The 16,577-nt window shown below is 46.0% G+C and overlaps 1 protein-coding gene across 2 annotated transcripts in view; it reads left to right on the plus strand.

Annotated features, from left to right (window-relative positions):
• The first annotated feature begins 1,337 nt into the window (after positions 1 to 1,337).
• XPO4 (exportin 4) overlaps positions 1,338 to 16,577 on the plus strand; it is a 164,540-nt gene continuing 149,300 nt past the window's right edge. The window contains exon 1 of one of the 2 annotated variants that reach the window (XM_005304383.4): positions 1,338 to 1,659. In XM_005304383.4, coding sequence (XP_005304440.1) covers positions 1,582 to 1,659 — 78 coding nt within the window. In that variant the 5' untranslated portion in view covers positions 1,338 to 1,581. The remainder of the gene's footprint in view (positions 1,660 to 16,577) is intronic. The other variant, XM_042842900.2, reaches the window with a different exon arrangement.

The raw sequence follows: 16,577 nt of genomic DNA on the forward strand, positions 1-16,577 counted from the left end.
CAGCCCCTGATCCCCCCCTGCTCTCCAAACCCCTCGATCCCAGCCCCACCCCAGAGCCTGCACTCCCAGCTGGAACCTGCATCCCTACCCCAACCTTGATTCCCCTCCCACCCTCTGAACCCCTTGGTCCCAGCCCAGAGCACCCTCCTGCACCCCAAACCTCTCATCCCCAGCCCCACTCCAGAACACGCACTCCCAGTTGGAACCTGCACCACTTCCAGCACCCATGATCCCCTCCACCCTCCAAACCCCTCAGTCTCAGTCCAGAGCATCCTCCTACACCCCAAACTCGTCATCCCTAGCCCCACCCCAGAGCCCGCACTCCAATTTTGTAAGCATTCATGGCCTGCCATACAATTTCTGTTTCCCGATGTGGCCCTTGGGCCAAAAAGTTTGTCCCACCCCCCCTATAAGGGATGAAGAAAGCTAAGGCCCTGCTGATGTAACTAGGCAGCTGCTGCCTCACTGTTGGAGGCATGGAAGAAAGCTGAACTCCAAGTTCCCTCTTGCAGAGGTTCTCACCCTTTTCCATTCCAGGGCCACCTTCTCTAGTTGGGACTTCCCCTACCCCATTTAGAAACAAGGGAGGGTGCTCACCCTCCTCCACTTGTTTGTGGGTCTCCTGTTGAGCACTCCTGGCCCGCTGGCCAACAGGAGGAGGAAGCCAGGCTGCTGGCTGGAGTGTGCGTGGGGAAGCTGAGTTTACTGGAGGAGGAGAGCGGTAGCTGAAAAGCGTGGAAAATCGAGCTCCACACCCCCATTGGGTGCGTCGAGGGAGCCGCAATAACTGCCCCCTCGGGCCGGACCAAGCTAGGGGTGCGCGTGCAGGGAGCCGAGTCTCCCCCCACCCCCCTGTTCCAGCAGACTGAGGGGTGCGCGTGCAGGGAGCCGAGTCTCCCCCCATCCCCCCGTTCCAGCAGACTGAGGGGTGCGCGTGCCGGGAGCCGAGTCTCCCCCCTGTTCCAGCAGACTGAGGGGTGCGCGTGCAGGGAGCCGAGTCTCCCCCCATCCCCCCGTTCCAGCAGACTGAGGGGTGCGCGTGCCGGGAGCCGAGTCTCCCCCCACGCCCCGTTCCAGCAGACTGAGGGGTGCGCGTGCAGGGAGCCGAGTCTCCCCCCACGCCCCGTTCCAGCAGACTGAGGGGTGCGCGTGCAGGGAGCCGAGTCTCTCCCCACCCCGTAAGCGCCCCTCCCCCCGGTGTAGCAAGTGTCAGAGGGGAGCTGCAGCCGGCCCCCAGCGAAGTTAAGCAGAAACCGCAACTGAGCCCCCGAGGCGATGCGACCCCTCTCACCCTGGGCGGTGCTGCAACAGGCGAACTCAGTATTGGGCCTGCATTAGTCCCGCCCCCCCGGTCTGTGGCCGCGTGCCCTGGGCCCGCCCCGGGGGAGAGCGCGGAGAGGTGGCTCTTGCTGCAGTCACGCCTGGTGCTTCCGCCTCTCCCCCTGCTGCTCTGGCCGGTCACGCTGCTGCAGGTCGGCGCCGATACTCTCGGTCCGGGCGCTTCCCCGCCGGGCCGGGGGATTGGCTCTGCGACCGCTTCGTCCCAGAATGCAGCGCATGGCGCGTCATTGAAGAGAGACCATGATGGCGGCGGCCGTGGCTGCGGGGGGGGCTCCTGAGGTGATCGCCCAGCTGGAGAACGCGGCCAAAGTGCTCATGGTGAGGGCGCCCCCCTGGGCCGGGGAGGTGGGGGGCAGGCAGCGCCGGGTCCGCGGGCCCATCTTGCCGCCTGCACCGACCCTCTCCCGTCTGCCGTCTTCAGAGCCACCCTAGATGCCCCCCGATGCTTCTGTGCCCCCCCCCCCCCCACGAGCTGTTTCCGTGCATAGTTCTCCGGGATACCTTCCCCTGCCTCCTTTATATTACCTTGGCTAGTCTGCCGCCGTCCCCTCAGTACCTTTTTCCTTTTAGGTAGTTGCCCCCTCTAACGCTCTTAGCTTCCCTAGGCTCCTTTTTCCCTTCTGACCCCTTCAAAGCACAACCCTCCCCATCCAGGAGCCTGCCACTCTCTAAAGTCTCACTGGGGGGGGGGCTTACATGCCTTTATCCCCATGTGCTCCAACCCATCTCCAGCAACCAACATTCTCCACTCTATTGGTCCCTTGTTGCCCTTTTCCCCCTGGGAGATCCTTCTTTGTTGGTCCCCTTTACTTGCTCCCCCCCCCCCACTGCCCTCCTGTCACCATCAGTGTTTCCACCACTCCACGGGAAACTAGCAGAGAAATCCCTGCTCCCCCACCTATCTCCTCCTCTCTCACTGCTTGCACAAACTAGTGTGTGTGGGTTACATAAAACATAGCTATAACTGCCTGTTTCAGCTTTCCCTCCTTTGCAGTAATGGGAACCGGGAAACCCCAGGGGTGAATTGCAAATATGTCATAAACAACAAGGAATGTCATATGAGCGGTGTCTGATTTTTAGTAGTGGGTGAAGTGGTCCCTGAACAGTTTGTAATGTGTTCTGTGGTTATAAAGGCTGCATAAAGGTATTGTGTGTGAGATGTATGGAACTAAGACCTTATGAGTGTGACTCTATCTGCCCTGTGTTGTGAAATACACTCAAGGAGTCAAGGGCTTTGTAATGAACAAACAAAAGTACTCCACTTAAAGTACCGGCAGCACTACAACAAAGCTAGTATTTAGTATTTTGATTTTTATATAGTGATGGACTGTATAAAAAATCTCTCAGCATAAAACGTTTTGTGAGCTATTGTCTGAGCAGTGGTGTGTTTTTTTGTTTTTTTTTTTCCAGAGGTGTTTTTGTTACTTCAATTAATGTGGAGTTCGTGAAGGGTAAAAATCCTAAAAGGATTATTAAATATTTATGAAACAAAGCTGGATTAGAACTATGCAGTTATTTAACTGACTTTATTTGTGGTGGTCTGACTTTTTTTCACCATCACTTAACTGAAAATTGCTTTGGTTTTTGGAATTGAATGCTGTGTAATATGGAGGAGAGAATTTCTGTATATGGAGAAACTTAACTATTTTTTCTAAAACAGAAATAAATACATACAACAATCTTTAGGTGTTAGACATTTAAACATCATGTAAAACTGATGAGTGCCTTTTGATTTTTTTCTTCTGTATGAAAAATTGTACATAAATAGTTTTAAACATAAACCTATTTTAATAATGCTTATCTGTGAAGATTTTCCTTCAGTGTTATTTTCTGATTACCATTAAAATTCTGACCTTATTGATAATTTGAATGACTTTGACAATTTGGTGGGAATTCAGTGGAGCTGAACACAATTTAATTAAGAGTCTGGCTGAAATATTTAATATTTATACTAAAGTAGTGCCCAGAGGCTGCATGGTATGAGGTATTGTGCTCATACTCAGACTGTCTCTACACCAATTACAGTAGTTAATCTAATCTCTTGTAAATTAAACTAACCTGAATTAAAACCACTTTAATTCTGAATAAAATAGTCCACACAGGGATTGAATGTGATGAAACAAATCTGTTTTAAATTCACACCTTTAGTTAATTTTGGATTAATTTTCCTGAGTGTTCCCTTTAAGTTAAACCCTGAGAACTTAATCCCATAAACTCACATCTTTATGCATGTGAGTAATCCCTTTGAATTACTCATCTGTATAACTGTTTGAAGCATCATGGACTAAAAAAGTTAAATGTGTATTCCCAGACAAAAAACTGCAAATTTAATTAAAATGGCCAAACAAAGCTCTTGTCTTTGGAAATGTATCAAAATAGCTATTCTGGAATAATTATTCCAGAATAACTCCTCATGTGGGCACTCTTAGGCCTGGTCTACACTGGGGGGGGGGGGCGGGGATCGATTTTAGTTGTGCAACTTTGGTTACGTGAATAATGTAGCTGAAGTTGACGTACTTAGATAGATTTACCATGGTGTCTTCACCGCGGTGAGTCAACTGCTGCCATTCCCCCGTCGACTCCGCCTGCGCCTCTCGCTGACCTGGAGTACAGGAATTGACGGGAGAGTGCTCGGGGGTCGATTTATTTCGTCTAGCCTAGACGTGATAAATCGACCACCGCTGGATTGATCGCTGCCCGCCGATCCGGCGGTAGTGAAGACATACCCTTAGTGTGGAGTAAGTGTGTCCACATGGACTTATTTTGGGACACTCTTATTCCAGACTGACTGTCCACATGGGGAAGTTCTTCAAGAATAACTCTTCTGGAGTAGTTATTTTGGTAAATTTCCAAGTGTAGACAAGTCCTTAATAGGAAACATTACAAAAAATAAATACCAAGAATTATAGATAAAATATAACAATTAGAAGTATGCAAATAGTAGTAAATTAAGGCAATGTATATTAAGATTTGAATTATGTTACATCTCATACACGTGCTTGTGAAACTCATGAGTAATATTAGACATTCAGCTACCAATCTTAGACTCCTTTTTTGAGCATATCTGATTATGGTGGTAGAAGGACTCAGTTGTATAAGGGCAGTTTAATAATAGAAGTGTATTGTTATTATGTTAGATGTTACAGGCAGGACTGGGGCAGGGGAGAGAGATGATTAGGAGGCTTTTTTTTAGGTGAGTACCATTAACTTTTGCAGCTTAAAAACAAGTCTCTAGTTGCATGTTGTAGAATATAACCTTCCAAATGTTTACCTGAATTTACACTAGCAAATGTAGTATCTGATTGTCAGTATCATGTAGTTTCCCTGTGCTAGTGGTAGTGTAAATGTTAGTGTAGACTGGCTGAGGCACTTTCATATGAAGCTTTCATTAAAGTGGTGGTAAAAATACGTGAGTCCTGTTTATGGTAGTGCTTACACAGATATAGAAAAATGGGCAATACATTCACTCTTGAATATACAGCTTTAGTACCTCTGCTGCTACTCAGCATTTTCAAGATGTAGTAGAATGAAAACTGATCAGACTTTTATCTGTTTTCACTTCTGTTACTGGAAACCTTGTGGAAAAGATTTAAACTGACAAGAATTAGGTCCATTTTATTCTGCTGCAGAAGGCTAGGGTAGGAGACACAGAGGCGCCCAGGCACTAAAGCTATTCATGGGGGATTTGGAGGTTGGAGGGAGGGGTAAATTAGCAGACACCACCATCACAGCAGCCAGGAGGCTCTCTAATGCTCCTTTCCCGCTCCAGTAACCAGAGGGTATTTTAGGTGATGGAGGGGAGAATTCAAATTGTTCAGACAACTCTGATTTGAAAGATAGGATCCCAAAGCTGGGCCCAGGGACAGCATGATGAAAGGAATCCCAGAAATTGTGGAAGCGCAGTTTGTATCTCTCCAGGAAATTACTCCTCGTCAGTGAGGTAAATTTTTCAAGTCATTTGCGTATAAAGGGCATGATGAATGAGGGCGGGAGTCTGTGTGAATGGATTGTCCACATCCACAGCTTCACACGCATGGAAGAAACAAGTGGAGAGCCATTGATGGAGGCGGGGTGGGGGGGAGTAGGAAGAAAAAGTATTGAAATGTTTGTATGAGAAGCTAATGAACAGGAGGTGAAACTGGCATTATTAGTGGAGATAAGCAGGTGGGACCCTGCAATAAGAGATGAATGGGCAAACAAGGAGGAGATGAGTTATGAACAACCTTGTAGGTGAGGGCAAGAAGGTTGAACTTATCTGCCTCGTAACTTGCGGGGGGGGGGGTGATTGGATAGGTAGCAATGGAGAGATTTAGAAGTGTTGTGATGTGTTCAGTGTGTCAGACAAGGAAGATGGTCTTAGCAGCTGTATTTTATATGGATTAGAAGGGGGCGAAATGGATGTCAAAGAGATTCAAGTATTCATAATGGGAGATTTATGTGCTGAAATTAGTATTTTAAATATCTTTTGACTTTATCCTTTAAAAAGTGGAAGTTAAATCCTGTTGAGGAAAATAGAAAGGAGCACAAACTTTGGCAAGCAAGTGTAAAAATATAATTAGGAAGGCCAAAAAAGAATTTAAAGAACAGCTAGCCAAAGGCTCAAAAAGTAATAGCAAAATTTTTTTTAAGTACATCAGAAGCAGGAAGCCTGCGAAACAACCAGTGGGCCCACTGGACAATCGAGATGCTAAAGGAGCACTCAAGGATGATAAGGCCCTTGCAAAGAATTCATTTAGTTTCTCTTCATCGGTCTTCACTGTTGAGGATGTGAGGGAGATTCCCAAACCTGAGCCATTCTTTTTAGGTGACAAATCTGAGGAACTGTCCCAGATTGAGATGGCGTTAGAGGAGGTTTTGGAACAAATTGATAAACTAAACAGTAATAAGTCAGCAGAACCAGATGGCATTCACCCATGAGTTCTGAAAGAACTCAAATGTGAAATTGCAGAACTACTAACTGTGGTATGTAATATCATTTAAACCAGCTTCTGTACCAGATGACTGGAGGATAGATAATGTGACACTAATTTTTAAAAAAGGCTCCAGAGGTGATCCTGGCAATTACAGCCCGGGAAGCCTGATTTCAGTACGAGGCAAACTGGTTGAAACTATAGTAAAGAACAGAATTATTAGACACATAGATGACCATGATTTACTAGAATTCTTTGAGGGGGTCAACGAGCATGTGGACAAGGGTGATCCAGTTGATATAGTGTAGTTAGATTTTCAAAAAGCTTTTGACAAAGTCCCTCGCCAAAGGCTCTTAAGCAAAGTAAGCTGTCATGGGATAAGAGGGAAGGTCCTCTAATGGATTGGTAACTGGTTAGAAGTTAGGAAACAAAGGGTAGGAATAAATGGTCAGTTTTGAGAATGGAGAGAGGTAAATAGTGGTGATCTGGAAAAAGGAATAAACAGTGAGGTGGCAAAATTTGCAGATGATACAAAACTACTCAAGATAGCGAAGTCCAAAGCAGACTGTGGAGAGTAACAAAGGGATCTCACTAAACTGGGTGAGTGGGCAACAAAATGGCAGATGAAATTCAATGTTGATAAATGCAAAGTAATGCACATTAGAAAACATAATCCCAACTATACAAATAAAATGATGGGCTAACTTAGCTGTTACCTCTCAAGAAAGAGATCTTGGAGTCATTGTGGATAGTTATCTGAAAACATCCACTCCATGTGTAGTGGCAGTCAAAAAAGCCAATCATTAAGAAAACGGATAGTCAAAAGACAGAAAATATCATATTGCCTCTATATAAATCAATGGTACGCCCACATCTTGAATACTGCGTGAAGATGTGGTCATCCGATCTCAAAAAAGATATATTGGAATTGGAAAAAATTCAGAAAAGGGCAATAAAAATGATCAAGGGTATGGAACAGCTTCCATGTGAGGAGAGATTAATCAGACTAGAACTTTTCAGCTTGGAAAAGATGACGACTAAGGAGGGGATGTGATAGATGTCTATAAAATCATGACTGGTGTGGAGAAAATAAATAAGGAAGTGTTATTAACTCCTTCTCATAACACAAGAATTAGGGGTCACCAAATGAAATTAATAAGCAGCAGGTTTAAAACAAATAAAAGGAAGTATTTCTTCACACAACTCAGTCAACCTGTGGAACTCCTTGCCAGAGAATGTTGTGAAGGCCAAAACTATAACAGGGTTCAAAAAAGAACTAGATACATTCATGGAGGATTGGTCCATCAATGGCTGTTATCCAGGATGGGCAGGGATGGTGTCCCTAGCCTCTGTTTGCCAGAAGCTGAGAATGGGCGACGGGGTGGATCACTTGATGATTACCTGTTCTGTTCATTCCCTCTGGGGCACCTGGCATTGGCCACAGTCGGAAGATAGGATACTGAGCTAAATGGACCTCTGATCTGACCCAGTATGGCTGTTCTTATGTTCATATTTAAATCTGCAGGGCAGAGTTTAGACATTCTGATAAGTTTATTAATTTTTATACTTGTAGATCTTTCTTGAGAGAATGTATAAACTGTAAAGAAATTCAAATAGTTTAGTAGATTACAGGAATCTCTCTACTTTTTAAATGTTTTTTTAAAAATTAGCATTCTTGATATTTATTGTTACTTTAAGTTAATGAAGTGTTTTTTTTTTGTGGGGATTTCCTTTTTTTCTTTGGTTTGTTTTAAATTAACATAAGGTATATTAAGAGTATTAATTAGGCATCTGCACTACTTAAAAACTCCCCATGAACTCCTGCAAACACTGCAGCCCATAAAAAATTGATGAGATTCCCGTCTTTTCTCTTGCTAAGTTCCTCTTTCTGTCCCTATATATTAAAATAAATCTGGCTGCTCTTATATCAATAAACTCTATTCTGGTGGTGCTTTTAAACCAGGAGTGGGCAAACTATGGCCCGCAGGCCGGATCTGGCCCCTCGGGGCTTTGGATCCAGCCCACGGGATTGCCCCCCGTGGCACTGCTGGCCTGGCGCTGCTCTCGGAAGCAGTCCCTGGGCTGGGGGGCAGAGGGCTGCGTGTGCGTTGCCCTTGCCTCCAGGCACTGCCCCCTCCTTCCCCCCCGCAGCTCCCATTGGCTGGGAATGGGGAACTGCGGCCAATGGGAGCTTCGGGGGAGGTACCTGGAGGCGCGGCAAGGGCAGTGCATGGAGAGCCCTCTGCCCCCTCATCCCCCAGGGGCCGCAGCGCTTCCTGGAGCGGCATGGGGCTGGGGACAGGGCAGGCAGGCAGGGAGCCTGCCCTGGCTCTGATGTGCGCCACTGCTATCCCGGAGCCACTTTAGGTAAGCGGCACCGGGCCGGAGCTTGAACCCCTCCTGCACCCTGCCCCTCAACTCCCTGCCCTGAGCCCCCTGCCACACCTCGCACTCCGCCTGCACCCCAACTCCCTGCCCTGAGCCCCCTCATATCCTGACCCCTCCTGCACCCAACCTCCTGCCCTGAGCTCCCTGCTGCACACCTGTGCACCCCAGCCTCTGCCCTGAGCCCCCTCCCGCAGTCCGCATCCCTCCTGCACCCTAACCCCCTGCCTGGAGCCCCCTCATACACTCCACACCCCTCTTCTGCCCCAATCCCTTGCCCTGAGCCCCTTCCTGCACACTGCACCCGCTCCCACACCCTCTCCCGCACCCCAACCCCCTGCCCCGGCCCTGCATGCAATTTCCCCACCCAGATGTGGCCCTCGGCCCAAAAAGTTTGTCCACCCCTGTTTTAAACAGTGTCTTTGTTCAAGGGATATAGCATAGAAACTCATCAGTCTATTGGTATAAGTTGCAGTATCAGTACTCAGACATGACTACAGCTTGAAAAGTCAGAAGGCTGAAGAGAATTTAGGATCAGTGTTCACTTTTGTGTCCAACAGTGCTCATACTTTTGTTTCCATTGTATGCATAAGCTATGTTCTAAAATATTTTCATCATATAAAGTATGTACAGTTTTTATTATTTATATTGTGGTAGTACCCAAAGACCCCATTGTGCTAGGTGCTGCATGAATACGTAGGAAGACATTCCCTGCTCCAAAGAGTTCAAAAGCTAAAATTCTATGATGCTTTTTAGGGTATAGTTTAAAGGTATGTAACAACTTATACGATTATACATAACTAGCATACACCAAAAGCTTGATGAACTGAATTAACCCTGATCTTCCTTCCCTTCCAGATGATACAGGCCTCCCCATGTAAATGTATATGTTGTTTTCTGGATCCACACTCTTCCCCCTCCAAGCCCATGTGCTTGAGTGCTGACCATTAATTGACATTGATCAAGCACTAACTTCATTAATTGGCTATGAGGATCTGAGAAGCAATACGTATTCTGGGTCACCTGGGATGGAATATAAACCTGATTATTGTGGGGGAGAGGTGTGTGGGAGAATGGGGACTGCTTGTAAGTGGCAGTTCATAACAGTGGAAGAGCAGCTTTGCTATAGTTAAGGTTCAGATTCACTGTTCAGTGAGTAGATGACTTTTCTAAATGGTCTAAAATCCAGATGCTGACTCAGGTTGCCTTGAAAATTGTTATGCCGTGTGGCGGTGGTGGTGGGGTCCTGGGTAGGATAAGTGAACCAAATTTGGGATTATTTGAGCAAGGTGTTCTCCAAATAAAGCCCTTCTAAAAATCCTATCAGATTCCTTTGGTAGTTATGATGCTTTTTTGCACACACATGGGGCTCAAACTATTCCTCTAATCCTCCTGAAATTTATATCACCTGCTCAGGATTTATCTCAGCTATGGCACGGCACCCACTATCCCTCTGGAGAAGCAATATTTCAAAAATTATTGAGGGTAAAGTTGGGAACTCCAGCATGGATTGACTCAAACTGATGCACCAAAGAGAATGAAATAATTATGTGCAGTAAAAGTAGGACTCTGTTGCAGGCCAGGAGGTTTGCAGGCAGCCTGACATTAAAGTAAACAGGTGGCTCAAAGTGACATGCTATAGTCATTGAACTTGAGCAGCATACATGCACTGTGAGTTTAAGGCCTTGGCTACACTCGCAGATTCACAGTGCTGCCGCGGCAGCGCTTTGAAGCGCAAGTGTAGTCGCGCTGCACAGAGCTCTCTTGCAGCGCTGCAAGTACTCCACCTCTCCGAGGGGAATAGCTTGCAGCGCTGCGAGCGAGCGCTGCAGGTGCCGATTACACTGGCGCTTTACAGCGCTGCACTCACTGCGCTCGGGGGGGGTGTTTTTTCACACCCCTGAGCGCAGCAAGTGCAGCGCTGTGAATTGCCAGCGTAGCCAAGGCCTGAGTTCTACCTTTGGCAGATTCTTGAGAATGTGTTGTGCACATTACTTGCTTTTTACTTGGATTCTCCAGCATCTCCTTTTGAAAGTTTTGCCCTGAGACAAAGATGTTTAAAACTGTTCTAAAATCCACATACATACTCCAGTTTTATGTAGAGGTATTGTAAAGAAAAAATAGCATTAATTAAATAGAGGGAAGATGGAAAAACTCTTGTGAGCTGTTAGGATAATGAAATCATGACTCCTGCTCCTCAACCTTTCCCTGAACAACGGTACTCTGTGATCGAAGAAAAGCAAGTTACTGAGTCATTTTGTCTAGTGGTTCCTGATATGTTCCCTACTTAGCGAGAGCTGTTTAAAACGTTTTCAGGTTCTTACTACTTACAGTATTTCTAGGGGAAATCTACGACTCTGTCCTTCAAGAAATTTATAGCATGGACTGCCATTGCGATCAGTTATTGGGTGGTACAGTTTAGAAATATTTCAAAAGCTATCGTGTTACAAAAGCTTCAGTACCTCTTCTTAGAGACAATAAGCATCTGTGTGCGCTATTGCTTCATCAAAAGCTGTTTGGAGTGACACACACTGAGCAATTTACTCGGTGGTTTAAGGGAACAATTGCTGTCCCTAGAACCCAAGCACAATGAGTTAAACTCTTTTGCTCAGGTCAGAGGCACTGACTTCCCGAGTTCCTGGGACGTGCTCGACCCCCGCTCTGCTCCAGGCCTCGACCCCACTCCACCCCTTCCCCCAAGAACCAACCCTGCCTCTTCCTGCCCTGCCCCGTTCCGCCCCCTCCCCTGCCCTCACTCTGCCTCTGCCCTGCCTCTTCCTGTTCCTTTCTGCCCTCACTCCTCTCCCTCCCATCCAGCACCTCCTGCACACAGCTGAACAGCTGATCACCGGTGGCTGGGAAGTGCTGGGAGGAGGGGGAGGAGCTGATCAGTGGGGCTGCTGGTAGGTGTTGAGCACCCACTATTTTTTTTTCCATGGGTGCTCCAGCCCCGGAGCACCCACTGAGTCAGCACCTATGGCTCAAGTGATTTGTTTGCTGTGCATATTAGTGTTCTCAGCCTGCCTTTCTGCTTGGTGTCTAGGACCACAATCAAGCTCCTTCAGCTTTCTACAAATGCACCCTCAGTGCAATCCACATGAGTCCCTCCTTGGGACAACTTGTTGGGCTGTACTGTGTCCAGGAGACAAAGCCAGCTGATGCCTCCCTTCCATGGGTTGGAGGGCTGGGGAGGAAGCATCGAGCTGATCTGGACAGACACAGACTAGAGACAAGGAGATAATGCAGGGGCAGGGAAGGAACCAACCTACAGTCACTATCTTTTGTGCCTGGGGTAATCATTGCCAAGGAGCCAGAAGCAGTGGATGCGGAGAACTGGGCTGTAGTTCGTAGGGATGCTGAGAGAATTTCTTTGTATTATATATTTTTAAATAATTTAACACCCTGTAAACTTAACACAGAGTTAAGATTGCTCAGTGCTGCCTATGCCCTTCCAGAATGTGAAGAATGACTAAACCTATGCCTCTGAAACCCAGAAATTACAAAGTTAAGGTAAAAGCTAACCATGCAATGCAACCTTAACTTTGCCCCCCAGAGATGGCAATAGCCACTTGAAATGGTTCAGTAAGGATGGTGCAAAGGTTGAACTACCTAAGGAAGTGGTGGACTCTCTGTTCCTTGAAGTCTTCAAATCAAGACTGGATGCCTTTCTGAAAAATATGCTTTTGTCAAACACATGTTGTTAGGCTCAGAAAAGAAGTAACTGGATTAAATTATTTGGCCTGTGTTGTGCAAGAGGTCAGATGAGATAATCTAATGATACCTTCTGGGGTCTTAAAAATCTATTAATCTATAATAAGTGGACTTAAGTAAGAACTAAAAATATGACACTGTTTTGAGTTCTACAGGATTGAATTCCAGTATTTGTCAGCATGCACTCCAGCATGCTCACAGTGTTAGGTGCAGCTGTATTGATTAGTCGAGGGTTAGCTGGAGCAGGTTGGCAGAATTATCCCTGTAATATGACAGTAGGTGCACATATACCTTGAGAGATCAAGTAAGAGCTCTCCCGTCGGCCTAAAAAACCCCAACTCTGCAAGCAGCATAAGCTACATTGTAAGGAGAAACTCTCCCGCCAACATAGCGCTGTGCAAACGAGCGCTTATGTCAGTGTAATTTATGTTGCTCGGAGGAGTGTGTGGAATATTCATACCCCCCACCCCCAAGTGACATAAGTTTTGCTGACATAGGCTGTAGTGTAAACATAGCCTTAGCCAAATCCCAGAGACTACTCCATTCTCATTCTCGATGTCTCGGTGCCTTTTCACGCTAGTGATGGTTCTTTGTCTTTAAAATCTGTTGGCTGTTGGCTTTTATGGCACTGTTTACTCATTGCTTTTTCCGTACCTCTTCAGTTACTTCTTCACTGTCTTATTTGGTGGGTCTTCCATTTTCCCTCTCTTTCAGTAGACATCCCCCAAAACTCTGCCCTTGGGCCCCCTACACTTCTTTCATCCACAAGCAGGGATTAAAATGCCATCTTTAAGCTGATGTTACTCTTTCTGCTCTTAAGGCCAGTCGTCATTTTGCTCTGTCCTATCTGTCAGATCTATTAATTACTGAGTCAATGCCTCCCACCTTTTGCTCTGCCAATGTCAGCCTTGATTGCCCCTTCTTTTCTTCTCCTTCAAGCTCTGTCACGTTCCCTTTTGATAGCTTCCTATATTACAAAATAGTTTTGCATCATTGTCAAGGAAATGTACCAGCCAAGTACAAAATCTGTTGGTTCAGCTTTTACTGTAATGACTGATAATAAACAACTAAAGATACATTGCTCAGTATGTCTACAAACAAACAAATTCTTCCCAAGGGAGATAGAGAGGCTTAATTCTAAAGCCTTTATTTTGCTAGGCTGTTTTAAGTGGGATTAATAACAGGTGTTCGGTAACTTGACTACAATGAATTGTACATCAGGGGAGAATGTGTTGAAATGAGAGGAGACAATAGTTGCTATTTTGGAGCTATCCTAATGCTCAAATTACAACCATTTTCTCTGGATACCAAAAAAAAAAAAAAGTCTGGTGAAGAAATGTAATATTAAACTGTGGCCAAGATTTTTTTTTTTTTTAAAGTGTCAAGTATCAGAGGGGTAGCCGTGTTAGTCTGAATCTGTAAAAAGCAACAGAGGGTCCTGTGGCACCTTTGAGACTAACAGAAGTATTGGGAGCATAAGCTTTCGTGGGCATCTGAAGAAGTGAGGTTCTTACCCACAAAAGCTTATGCTCCCAATACTTCTGTTAGTCTCAAAGGTGCCACAGGACCCTCTGTTGCTTTTTTTAAAGTGGGTGCCTAAATCCTAATTTCAGTACCTAAATAAGTGTTCCGATTTTCTACAATGCTGAACACCTGGAAACTTGCATCAGGGGAACTGTTGAGCGTTCAAAACTTCTGAGTCAAAAAAAGCTTTTTAAAAAGTGAACTTCAGGTGATTTTTCAAACTTTAAAACTCCTTTTCTGGCTTTTATCAAACTTCCTTAAATTCTATTGTGAGATGAAATGATGCCTGTGAAATTTCAGAAAGATTGGTGAGGGAAGGGTTGAAAAGTGGGATTATAATGGGAAGTTAGCTTCAGCCTTAACTGTGGAGCACCTATTGTTGCTCCATAATTTGGTAAACAAAAATACTTTCAGCTTCAGACACTGTATATCAAGCTTCCCTCTGGAGAGCATATTTAAAATTTTAGATTAAATATGCTGGCAGTTGTGGTCTAGCTGAAGTGAAAGGTAGGGTGACCAGACAGCAAGTGTGAAAAATTGGGATGGGGGTTGGGGGTAATAGGATCCTATATGAGAAAAAGACCCCAAAATTAGGACTGTCCCTATAAAATCGGGACATCTGGTCACCCTAGTGAAAGGCTCAGGTCTCTGCACCACCTGCACACTATGCGTGTGTCTGCACTGGCCCTACAAAGGTTGGTTTAGAGGATGTCAGGGGGGAGGTGCGTTGAATCCACAATGACATGAATCTAGTGGCCCTCAGTATTGAAATTAATGTTGCAGTAATACCCAGACCTAGATACTGCACAAACAGACATGTTGCTACCCTGTAGAGCTTAAAATTTAAGAAGATAAGTGACATACAGAGTGGTTTGGAGATGGATATAATTGTGTACATACAACTTTTGCATTTAAAACTTTGCTTTTTATAGCTCAACTGTCTCCTGCCCCTCAATCCTGACCATCATGAATTGGTTTTGCAAATGGTTCTGCAGAACTGTGGCTGCTATTCCAACCCTTAGACTCCTATACCCTCATGCCTTACCTTCAGGCTAAGGTGATGGATTTTCTCCCTGCAACCTCCCACTCACTTCACCTGCAAAAAGCTTGCTTTCTAAGACAGACTTCATAGGATGAAAATGTCACCTTTGCAGAATTTAGTCTGTTCTGCCTAAACTTAGTTTTTGTGTTAAGCTATGTTTGTACATTATGGTAATTGCACAACTGCTACCTTAAATATATATCGGTCCTAACTTTGTGTGATGATAACTTTATTTTAGACAGAAAAGCACCATTTAAAATAACTTCCATAACCTCTCAACAATTTACAGCAGGGGTTCCCAAACTAGCTTATGGGGCTGCTTGTGGTCCTTGCGGGTGAATGAAGTACCTAGACAGAAATTGGAAGTCTCCCGCTGATTCATCTGGGATGGATTACATTACTAGTACACAGGAGTAACTAATATGGAGGTCACAAATAACCTCAAGTCTAACCTATCAACCTCTATCTTCTACCTATCCACAAACTGACCACTACAGAGTGCATGTACACTAAGATTTCCACCCCCATGATTAGTCTAGTACCAATGCAGCTCTACTGATGGTAGCTTCCAGTGAATCAGCAATACAGACAGGATGAGAGGGAGCACAGGTGTTATTTAACTTTGTGTCTTCTAACCCCTGTGCCCTAACTATACTAGTGCTTTCACTGGTGGAGTTGTACAGGTGCTGGTAAAGCATATACAGAAAGAGAGTGAGGGCTTTACCCCACCTCACCCTCATTCCCAGATAAAATTGCTTACTAAGGGTATGTCTTCACTACCCGCCGAATCGGCGGGTAGTAATCGATCTATCGGGGATCGATATATTGTGTCTCGTCTAGATGCGAAATATCAATCCCCGAACACGCTCCCGTCGACTCCGGAGCTCCACCAGGGCGAGCGGCGGTAGCGGAGTTGACAGGGGAGCCGGGGCCGTCGATCCCGCGCCGTGAGGACCCGAGGTAAATTGAAATAAGATCTGTTGACTTCAGCTACGCTATTCCGGTAGCTGAAGTGGCGTATCTTACATCGACACCCTCCCCGCCCCCCCCCCCCCCCCAGTGTAGACCAACCCTTAGAAGGAATTGAATCTTGGTGCTGTTTATCTCAAAACCTGGAACCATTTTGGCATCCATTTTGTTAGAGGAACGCTTAGAACAGTGGTTCTCAAACTGGGGCTGCCGCTTGTGTAGGGAAAGCCCCTGGCGGGCCGGGCCAGTTTGTTTACCTGCCGGGTCCACAGGTTCGGCAGGTCGCGGCTCCTACTGGCCACGGTTCGCCGCTCTAGGCCAATGGGGGCTGCGGGAAGCGACAGCCAGCAAATCCCTTGTCCCGCGTCGCTTCCCGCAGCCCCCATTGGCCTGGAGCGGCGAACCTCGGCCAGTGGGAGCCGCGATTGGCCAAACCTGCGGACCTGGCAGGTAAACAAACTGGCCTGGCTCGCCAGCGCTTTCCCTACACAAGCGGCGGGCCCAGTTTGAGAACCACTGGCTTAGCAGGATAAGAATGTTGCCTCACACTCTAAAAGTTGCAATACGGAAGCTCTGCCTGTTCTGGGTCTTGCAGTTATTATTATTGCTTATTTGTATTGCTGTATATAGAGCAGGGGTCGGCAACCTTTCAGAAGTGGTGTGCCGAGTCTTCATTTATTCACTCTAATTTAAGG

Source organism: Chrysemys picta, chromosome 1, assembly GCF_011386835.1.
Source record: "Chrysemys picta bellii isolate R12L10 chromosome 1, ASM1138683v2, whole genome shotgun sequence".
Lineage (NCBI taxonomy): Eukaryota > Metazoa > Chordata > Testudines > Emydidae > Chrysemys > Chrysemys picta.